At 38.3% G+C, this 11,007-nt stretch overlaps 1 protein-coding gene across 2 annotated transcripts in view; it reads right to left on the reverse strand.

The window, feature by feature from the left end:
- NPHP3 (nephrocystin 3) overlaps positions 1 to 10,339 on the reverse strand; it is a 33,173-nt gene extending 22,834 nt beyond the window's left edge. For both annotated transcript variants that reach the window (XM_019725926.3, XM_019725929.3), the window contains exons 1-8: positions 9,878 to 10,339; positions 8,042 to 8,167; positions 7,338 to 7,488; positions 5,380 to 5,532; positions 4,194 to 4,327; positions 2,569 to 2,729; positions 2,000 to 2,156; positions 146 to 220 (exon numbers count right to left, since the gene is read on the reverse strand). In XM_019725926.3, the coding sequence (XP_019581485.3) occupies positions 146 to 220; positions 2,000 to 2,156; positions 2,569 to 2,729; positions 4,194 to 4,327; positions 5,380 to 5,532; positions 7,338 to 7,488; positions 8,042 to 8,167; positions 9,878 to 10,273 (1,353 nt within the window). In that variant the 5' untranslated portion in view covers positions 10,274 to 10,339. The remainder of the gene's footprint in view (positions 1 to 145; positions 221 to 1,999; positions 2,157 to 2,568; positions 2,730 to 4,193; positions 4,328 to 5,379; positions 5,533 to 7,337; positions 7,489 to 8,041; positions 8,168 to 9,877) is intronic.
- Between the last annotated feature and the right edge of the window lie 668 nt (positions 10,340 to 11,007).

Below are 11,007 nucleotides of genomic sequence, written 5' to 3' on the forward strand. Positions count from 1 at the left end.
ATATCACAGGATGAACTCCCAACAGAACAGTGACACTGGGTATTATATTCAGAAAACAAACAAGTTATTTTCTCTGGAAAATCCAATTTCATGGAAAACAGTCTTAAATATTTTAGATGAAATCTTACAGGGAATGCATATTTACCTGTTTAATAATCTTTTCCACATAAATATAAGTTTTATATACTCCTTCTGCGGGATCTCCTGAGTGATCAATGATCTGGGGAAAAAAAGAAGTTTAAAAACAACAACAAGAATAAAACCAATAATAACAGAAGGAGGTGATGGTAGTGGCAAACACTTTTATAGTGCTTACGTGTCATGAACTGTTCTAAGCACTTTCCATCTATTAGCTCATTTGTCTTTAGAACAACCCTATAAGGGGAACACTATGATTACCTGAATTTTACAGAAGAGGAAATTGAGGCAAGTTAAGTAACTTGTCTAGGGTCACACAAGGGATTTAGTGTGAACAATGTTGCAATAAAACAAAAAGCACACATTTTTTGCTTATGTGTCCAAATTTTATCTTACGTATTTCCGTCCCACTCAATACATATAACCCTCAAAAAATACATCAAAATCAATTCTTATGCCAGTAAAGCTATAATTCTACAAAACAAAATGCAAAATGGTATTTGGCTATGCAAAACAGTAGTCTTTTGAACTTGATGAAAGAACGTCCTATCTGTAAAGAACATGTGTATTAATAATAAATGATTACTATTTTAAGATTAGAATAAGGAAATGGTTTAGAAAGCCTAGCAAGTGAACTGCCTTGGAAGTTTAGCCTACATTTACACTTATAATCATGGTACAGGAATCTTATTTTAATCCCACTTTTATAAAATAAATTCATTCTTCTAGTGTACTAATGTTTAAAGGCAGTATTTTTAGAATAAATAGAATAGAGATAAGAATGATGAATTAATATCTTGTCTCATGGGACCTAGTGAACTAAGCTGATAATAAAAAAGTTCAAAGAAAGAATGAAATGGCTCTGGAGAGTAACTGAAATAAAAATGGACTTTTCTGCCTTAAGCTCTTCAGTATGTTATGCTGGTCTCAACCTATCTTTTCAATACTAAATGATGTAAAGAAAAATGCTCATATTCACATGTGATCTTATTTTCTGGCTGGGCACAGAGAAATAAAAACTTTCAAAAAAATTCTGGAGTTGTTTTCTATTGTATTCTTAACATTAACTATAACCATTTACCAAGTTATCTCAGTGCGTAGTCATGCAAAGCCTGTATCTCCATTCTAATATACATCTCACCATGAATCTAGGGATGATCAAATCTCTTTTTTCCACTCATCGTCAGTTTTTTACTTTTCCCAGCACTCTTAGGAAAGGTTACTATAAAAAGGCTCTTTTCTTACACTAATCCTTGGTCAACAATAGATAGAAAAGAAAAAACAAAAAAAGAAAAAAAGCACAGAAAACAACCTTCCTTTTCCACTCACGGATCATATTTTTTAGTTATATACTGCTACTTACCCCTCTCTCTCATAGTGTACAACTAATCTGTTAGGAAATCAGTAGGCTCTACTATCAAAATTTATCCAGAATCCTGCCATTCTTATCACTTCCTCTGCATCACCTGGTCTAAGCCACCCGTATTTCTCACCTGGACGACTGCAACTCTTCCATACACCCCGATACCCTCCAAACCAGTCAATTCTCAACACAGCAGCCTAAGAGATCCTTCTCAGAATAACATTTCTTTTTCTGCTTCAAGTCCTCCAATGACTTCCCATCTCAATTGAAGTAAAACAAAACAAAACAAAACAAAACAAAACAAAAACTAGGGCCTTAAAATGGTCTCTAAGGTTGTACACAATCAGCTCCCTCTTACCTCCCCTCATTCACTCTGCTCCAGTCACACTGGCTTCCTTCTTCTCCCCAAACAGCCAGACTCACTCCCACCTCACGGTCTTTGCTCTAACAAGGATCTTCTCTGTCAGGCATGTTCTTAAAGAACCCTATGAATTTTACCTTGGCTTTGTTGGTCTTGTTCAGGTTAGAAACTTGATCAATCAGTTGTTGGACAGAGTCGGAACTGACTTCCCCATCCTCCAAACGATGATAAATTAATCGTGGTTTGCCTTCAGGGTTTTTCAGAAAAGCTTCTTCACAGTCTTCCAACAAAAGCCTAGATTGGAAATCAGTATTTCTTTTACTACATTGCATGGTGGCAGCAGTTAGTCAATCAACTGAAGGGTCAAGAATGGGGGCTTACTGCAATGACAAGTGGCCAGAAAAGGCCCAGCTGCAGAACAAGTGAAGCTTTCCAAAAATGGATGTTTTTATAGCTCTGCTCCAGCTTAGTGTTAAAATATACTATGTTCATGAGCAGACAATGAGAGTAGGTACAATAAATTGTGCATTAAATTAAAGTTTAAAGCATATACAGAACTTAAATTTTTTAAATCTAATATTAAAAAATGCTCAAAAATGCTGTTAAATATGACTCAAAATAATGGATCAGACTCATGAGACTTTGCAAATAAATGGAAAAGTTACAAGCTTAACTCCTATAGTAAATTACAGAATTTTCAGCTTACCTTGGTAAAGTTAAATGAATGAATAAGATAACTAATGAGCTCTTTTCAATTTCCCATTTTCTTACAGTGAGGTATTGGTTTTCAGTGTCTATTGGAAAATATACAGCATGGAAAAAATATCCCATTGTCTCACACATTCTTTTAAGTTTAGGTGAATAGTCCTAAAAACAAATTAAAATATATAAAAGCACAGTTTATTTAACTAAAGATCTAGCCAGTTTCATACTACTGAAAATAAAAAAAGTATGCTTTAGAACAGGCTATGTTGAATATTTTCTGATTTAAAATTTAAAAATATATATAATCACATTTTAAAGATAATGTTTAAGAGAAAAGGCAAATTTCTCTATAAAATGAAAATAATAGTAGCTTAGCAACTTGGCTGTTTCCTAGCTCAGAAAATGATTTATCTCATAATAGAACCTGAAACAATGGGAGAAAAAAATTAGGCTGTTTGCTTTGGTATTTGTTTATTTTTATTATTACAAATGATTTTTGTTTTATTGTTATAAAGAGTGAAAATATAAATCCATTTATCTGTACAGGAAAAAATGTCCACCATGATATATTAGAACACTAAACAGATATAAAATAAAAATATGTTGGTCTACAACAAATTAAGTTATGATGACTATTATTATGCAATAAATTAGTAATTCCCTCAATCTGTGTTTGGGAATAACTTATATTCAATTAGTGAGTGAAAGCTTTGGTTTTCAAAATATCTTATCCTTGTACCAAAATTTAGTCACATTAAAAAGGAAAGCTAAAGGAACTTATTAATCAACAATCCAGAGGATGTTACTATAGCAGGTTTAAAATGTGACATGCAGACTTATTTAAGATTCAGTTAGAACAAACAGACAGTGGTCAGCAAACGTTTTCTATAAAGGGCCAGATGGCAAATATTTTCACAAATTAATAATAGCTTAACAACTTGGTTGTTTTGGCAGAGGTCTTTGTGGTCCATTTAGTCTCTGTCACAATTTATTCTGCTGTGGTAGTGCAACGTAGCCACAGACAATACGTAAATGAATGAGCATGGCTGTGTTCCCATAAAACTTTATTTATAGCACTAATATTTGAATTTCATATAATTTTCACATGTCACACAATATTGTTCATTTCATTTCTTTCAACCATTTAAAAATGTAAACGCCAATATTAGCTCTGGGTCATACAAAAACAGGCTGCTGGCCAGATCTGGAACATAGGCTGCAGCTTGCCAACCTCTGCCTCAGATTAACCCCAATGGCTGTCTTGAAAAATTAGAAACCATAACAGGGATTAAATTTTATTATAACCTGAAACAGATTCAAGGATAGAACTGTCAAATGTTAACTAAAGCAGGCACTATCAACTAGGGTCTTAAACATTGTGGAGAACATGTAATAAAGCATTCAAAAGCACAAAGTTCCAAGATCTTAATTTAAAAACACTGATAATATTGGCTCTTAAGAAAAGCCCAAAATGCTTCCTGTTCTTTAAGACATGTATAATCCAGTAGGTGGTTTATTACTAGGAGGTAATAAACTACTTGGTTTACATGTATTAGAATCAGAAATAGGACACGATATCAACTTGTATTTTAAATCAGTGAATACTGAATAAATACGTATCCTTACCTTCAGGAAAAGATCCATTTCAGGTTGGGTTTCATCTGTATAAATGAGGTAACATCTGACAGTGTTACTCCACAGAGAATGTGAAAGCAAGGGAGTGACTTGTAATAAACTAGCTACAGCAATGTCCCAATCATCTGAAAATAAAATTTCTCGTAAGTTCATGAAAAAAATTACCAGAAAACATTTGACAAGATGAATTTTAGAAGTCTGAAAAAAACACAACAGGCATCGTAGACTGGAATCTGATCTTACTTGTTAATATTGACATAGCTTCTAGAATGACATATTAGAAGGCAATCAGCTCTCTAATGTCAAACTCTATTCTGGGTTTTGGAGCAATCAATGTCACCAGTGGTCTTTGCTGGGGTACCAGTGGTTTCAGTCAAATGTCACGGAACTCTGCCACATGGGCTGTTCAGTTAGTTTGCTACTTGAGGAGAGCCTACATTCCCAGGCTGGCCTACGGTTTTATCTACCTATTATTCTTGAAATAATATTGAGTCAAAAAGAAAGTTCAAGAATGGCATAAAACGAAAAGTAACCATATGCTATTTAGAGAGAATGAACATTTCATTAGACAGATTTGGCTAATTCAAAAGGCATAATTTAAAAGATGGTTTTCATTTTGCTAGTAGATAAATAATCGTATAGTTTTAAGAAAAAACAGTGGAACTACTTATAAAATCTCAGATCTGTGATCTGGTATCGAAATTCCGAACAGATCTTAGAGCTGTTTTGTACACAGAATTATATAAAAATAATGAAAATATTCTTTTGACTAATAATGTTATATTATATAACTGAGGTTTCATATTCTACTCTGCAACCTGCTCTAACCTTCAACACCATCAAAGATGCTTTAGGGAAAGATTAAAAACTCCTGTTTCTCAGTTAGTCTACACTAAACTTGCACTGCTCAACTAAAACACCTAAGAATTCAGACCAGAAGCTCAGTTATTAGAACCTGATTGGCCAGTCTGGCTGGGGAGCACCATGTGATTCTGATGTGAATATGTAACTTCATCAGCCCTGGTCAGTGACAGCACCAGTTCATGATGGTTGGATAATGGAAGATACCGGCATACAAATCTCATGCTCTGCTGACAGTAGTTCTCCCAGCACAAGATCATAGTACATGAAGAGTCACTGCCATTAGCCAAGATAATTGGCAAATGGTGTGTGTTACCTCTGTTGACATTTGCAAAGGGTCCTTCCACATCTATAGAGCTATGGGCGAACTCAGGGCCCCTGAAGGACTGCTGAAGCTGGATCATACTCCCTAGGGAAGGCTCACTTCCCAAGGCCCCGCCAGTCCAATATTCACACTGGGTTCCAGCAGCTGTTAAAGCAAGAGATTTTATCTTGTGAAAACCAAATTACTGAATGTTCAAAAACTTATCTTGTATACTGAATAAGATTTCTAACTTAAAAAAATACTACAATATTATAACACAACAAACAGTCAAACTTAAATGATTTTGGAAATATTTTGCCATCAACTTCTGGCCAGTTCTAAGATGCAGGTTAACATAATTCTGTTTGTCATCTCAAAGAGGGAATTAAAAAGAGCAAGATGAAAAGAAATTAAGAATACAATAACCAAAGGAATTAAAATAACAGAGAGAAGTTAAAAACATCCCCACTCAAAAGTTCTAAAAAACGTTTCTAACTATATGGTTTAGGTATCAATATAAAATTTTACAGAAAGAATTTCAAAGGAATACTATTGCTAGCACATCAGTAATTAACGTTGGTAATTCATTAGGCTGTAAGCTAAGGATGCAAAGAGTACATCCTCTTTAATCTCTCAGAGCAACAAAATTAATGTCTGAATCAGTAAGTACTTAGGAATTTACTGATTTTTTTATATAAATTATATTTGCCAGAATATCTTCATGCCACACTTGACTAACTATAAGTAAAATGGTAGTTGGGCTAAATCTCTGACAAAACTGAGATGATTATTCGTAGGCCTTTGAATCTCAAATGAGTGATATTCTCTCTGGCAGTCCTTCTTCATGTCTAAATCAAAATGTGAAGAAAGACCTAACAGAAAATGTTAACTTGTTTTTATTAACTTGCCAAGACAATTACAATACGATAGTTTTGAAACACATTTTAACATATGTCAATACTGAAATAACCACTAGGATTAATGTTGGGGCATAAAAGCATTTTCGCCATTCTAAGCCAATAAGAATCACTTCCTTTTATTTCTCACAAGTTAGTAATAAAAGTCCTAGGATGCTGGTCAGATTGCAGTGGTATTAAAATGCAAATTAAAACAGAACTGTCAGTGGCCATATTTCACTCCAAAATGTATCAGTTTGTAAAAATATAACTCATTTTTTTATAAATGGGAGAGTGACTGCATTTTTCCACCACACTTAAAATAGAATCTTTTCCAGTATCAGTCACACTTTATACATATTTTCTTGGAACATGGTGGACCCTTTCATGCTACGATTCCATTTATGATTCCATTCCATGCTATGATTTTATTTCTAGAAAAAAACATATTTTATATGTTTAATTATAAAAACTTTTTGAGTAGTTCACAAAACGGCATTAAAAACTATGAAATATTATGCAGGCATTCTGATAGTTGCAAAGAATACATTGTTATGTGGAAAAATAACGTGAGACTACTAACTGTCTTCCAATTTCCATTTTACCCTTCTTCCTTTAGTAACAGAATCCCAAACTTTAGGTGGATACATGGCTTTCCTGCTAGTGATTATTACACTGTCCAATCTTTCTAGGTGTCGTTCGGCCAATGGGATTTGAGTAGGAGTGATCAGTATATCTTTCAGATTGTGTTTTCAAGAGAAGGAATGTATTCCTTTCCCTCTTCCCTTGGCTAAAATGTAGATGTATGGTGAGACCTGGAGGAGCTGTCTTAGGCCAGAGAGAGAAAAGCTATGGGTTAAGGCTGGCAGAGCAGCAAGACACAAGGAACCTCAGCCCCGGACAACATCATGGCCTTCTTGGAAAAGAGCTGTCATAACTGCTGAGAAAGAGAGAAAGCGCAACTCTATTTGTAATAGCCATCACTTATAAGGAAAAGAATTCAAAGCGTGCTCTACAATATCATTACACCTATCCTGGAAGCTCAAAATATTATAAAAAAGGAAATAAATTTACCAGTAACATCTGTACAGTTGTCGTCTGAATCAGATTCCCCAGGATCAAATACTTGAATCCCCTGAGCCTGTAGCCTTTGAAGTTTGCTCTCCAACTCTCGCTTGGCCCTCAATAAGTCCTGAATTTCATTTTCCTTGGTCTCCCTAAAAATCTTTGAAAGAATTTAAATTTTGAAACTTTTTCTATAATAAAAAAGTTGTACCACCAACTTTTAGGGGAAAACTCTTTCAATTCATAAAACCAATATTCGTTGAGTCCTTGATCTCCTCTTTTGTAGGATGAATAATCTGAGTACCTCTGTTTCACTGTTATCTATCTGGAACCCTCTGGAATTCTGGCAGAATGAGTGTCTGTGGGGCTGTCTTGCGAACTGCATAAGGTTTAGCAAATCTGTCCCCCTTTCACTAACTGCCAATAATGCCCTCTCACACAAAACATTCCCAAATATTTCCAAATGCCTTCCCCCACATAGAAACACTCCATTTTAAAAAATCCTTATTAAAATGCTCACTTTTATATCTTTTCTTTGAAATTATCTCAAGTTTACCAGGTTCAACTAAAAAATGAAAAAAGTGCTCTACTCCTTGTAACTTTGATGATTCCTACATCACTCACTTCTATTTATTCATCACAGCATTATATGAACTTTGAAAACATACTGTTTTTAGTCTGCATCACTTTGGGGGTGAAAATGTAAGGTGTACCTTGAATTGCCTTTTAACTTTATCTCTGTCATGTTCAAATGTAGCTGCTCTCTCCATTGCTTGGTATTTGGCTTCTAAAGCACTTTCCTTTTCCCGAAGTATCTTCTGGTAAGTTTTTTGAAGTGCCTGGAATAATTTACCTTGTTATTTCTAACAAAAATGGTATGCTTCCCAAATTTTGCAATATCCCACATACATATCACATACCTTAGAATTTTAACAATTTACTTACTATTTTATCAGTTACCAAGAACTGCATATTGCCATTTTGTTCAAATACAACAGGAAAATGCAAAAATGCTTGAACTATAGTAAAGGAAGACACTTCACAACATTAAGTTCTCAATGGAAATTAGTACTTTTTCTTTACTGCACCAGTTCTTAATCTTTCTTACACCGCGCTTCTCTCAGCTTTAAGCTTACAATTTGTAAGCTTAATTTGAAAGATCATTAATACAGGGAGACGGTGCACTCCTTGCTTCCATGTCTTACTCATCTTGTTATCCACAGGCCTCCTCCAGTTTATGTCTGACTGACTAGATTAAATAAATACTGAAGAATTTTTTGAATGCCTAGATATGTGAGAAAGCAACCAAAAGGATTACATAAGGAATCAGGATTGGTAACAGGAGGAACCTGAGACCGGCATTTGTCAACCTTTACTGTACTTCTGCCCTGGTTGGTCCAGATTTCTTTTCTACCCCCATCTCAGTCATTTCCAATGTGCAGTGTCCACGGGACAGTGGCTTGGGTGCATTAAATCAGATATCTGAAATGCATAAGTCCATTTTATACAGGCAAGTGCATTAAGACAGCCCAGTAGGAAACCATTACGATCACGATAGAACTGCTGATAAGTATGTCTTCCCAGATGATAGTGCCAATAATACAACAACTAATGGAGTGGGGGGCTGGGGAGGGTTGACAACAATGCCTAGTCTAGAAGGAAAAAGGCTTCTTCCTTTAGAAAAATCACACTGAGGTATTTATTCAGTTCTACAGAGATGAGCCCAGGAACATTTGGGCTGTCTAGAAGTCTCTTCCATAGTAAAGAAAAAGAGGAAACAAACCACAACCCTCAGAGGGGTCCAAAACCAATGACACAGAGTCTTACAACATTGCTCACAGAAAAGCAACCTTTTGCTTTATTTTAATGAGTTAAAATAGATCTACTACAGGGAGGACAAGCAATAATTTTTTTTGTTTAGTAAATTAACCAAATGGATTAAGGGAATTTGACTACACCTCAAGCAGTTAAGATGGTGAAAATCAGAGTTTCTGGAAAAATTGACTTTAGCATCATTAAAACCCAAGAGCTATGAGAGCTACGGAACTTCGCAAAGAAACCAAGACATGTGTCTCACCTTGGAGGTATCTAAAATTTGAGGAAGGTGGGGAGTTGCAAACTCCTAGGAAGAATTTGATCAGTTGCTTCAATAGATGTCACCAAAATCTTTTGTGTGTCTGTGCCCTGTGTGAACCTACTTCCCTGGAGTCCCTGGAGATTGGCATTTGCTGCTTCATGGTACTTTCAGGCTAATTGCTTCAAGGTGTCCGAATGAATGAATCAGAAATAGAACGGGGGCGGCGTTAGTTAAGGAATCAGTTTAGATCCCTAGAGAACGTACCCTTCACATTAGAATGCAAAAGAGTTTCTGCTCAACTTTCAAAATCTGGTTTGCAGAGGAGACAGTATGGACGAGGGACGGGGTCAGGCATCCAGAGTCCAGCGTGGCAGTGTCGCCAAGCGACTACGAAACCACAGGCAGGACGCCCGGGGCCTCAGTTTCCCGCGTGTAGCGGCCACCCTCGGTGCGCGCCAGGGCTGGGATTTACCTGCAGCTCGGCCCGCAGCCGCTTGTTCTCCGTGTCCAGCTTGGCCTCGCGGCGGCCCATGGACAGCAGCTCCTGGTTCTTGCTGACCCGGAAGATCTCGTACTCTTTCTTCAGCCGCTCGTACTCGGCCACCGCGTACTCCAGCTCCGGCACCGACGAGCCGGTGGACTTGAAGCTGGCCCCCAGCAGCCCGCCGCCGCCGGCCCCGCGGGGCAGCGACCCGGGCCCGGCCCCTGCAGCCGCCGCTCCCGTGCCCCGGCGGAACGAGCTACGCAGCAGGCGAGCCTTGGGCTTCACCTCCACCGGGATCTCACAGGCCTCTCCGCCGCCTGCCCCGTACGTGTCCTCGATTACCTCCCCGCCCGCGGGACTCACGAGCGACGAGGCGGTCCCCATGGCGCCGACAGCCGCCCCTACCCCGGGTGCAGGACGCGGCGGGATGGAGCGAGGGGGGCGGGTCCCGGTGAGCGGTAAGGGGCGGGGCAAGCGAGATGGGGCGGGGCATCGAGACGGGGCGGGGCAGGACGGTAGTACGGGGTGGGCGGGGCGAGCGGCGCGGGACATATAAGGCGGCCGCGCGGACCCCCTGCTGTGCTACCTGCGAGCGCGAGCGGGGTTTATCTCAGCCGCCTCTATCCGCTCGAGGCTTCCTGACTGGTGCGTGCCTCACAGTGAGCCCTGGCCTGGGCTCCCAGTTGCTCTGCCATTGCCGCTGCTGTTTCTGTCCAGTCTCTCTGAAGGCAGTTGGGAAATCTGAGGAATTTATTGAGCGCCTGCTATGTGCCTCTCACTAAGTGTCTGTCAGTACGCAAGTAGTTGGAATGACCAGCAAGACATTGTGCCAGCCAAGAAAAAGAAAAAGCTTTTCGGCTTTACAGCCTGAGACCACTAGGAACAATCCTTAGACGGACGAGGTGAGGGTTTTTATTTTTCTAACTTCTTGCAACAACGGACACTGGAGACTGCATATCAGAGAAATGGGGGCATCTCACCAAATAAAGGGAAAGATGGAGTATTACAGTATTTGGGGGAAGGTCAGTGTTTAGGTGAGATGAAAAATGAAAAGAGATGGGGAAACTGTTTTAGACTTTAAAGTTAGGGAAAGAGTAGGGTTGGCATCTTCTCTCTTC

Source organism: Rhinolophus sinicus, chromosome 5, assembly GCF_057876585.1.
Source record: "Rhinolophus sinicus isolate RSI-liver-muscle chromosome 5, RSI-T2T, whole genome shotgun sequence".
NCBI lineage: Eukaryota > Metazoa > Chordata > Mammalia > Chiroptera > Rhinolophidae > Rhinolophus > Rhinolophus sinicus.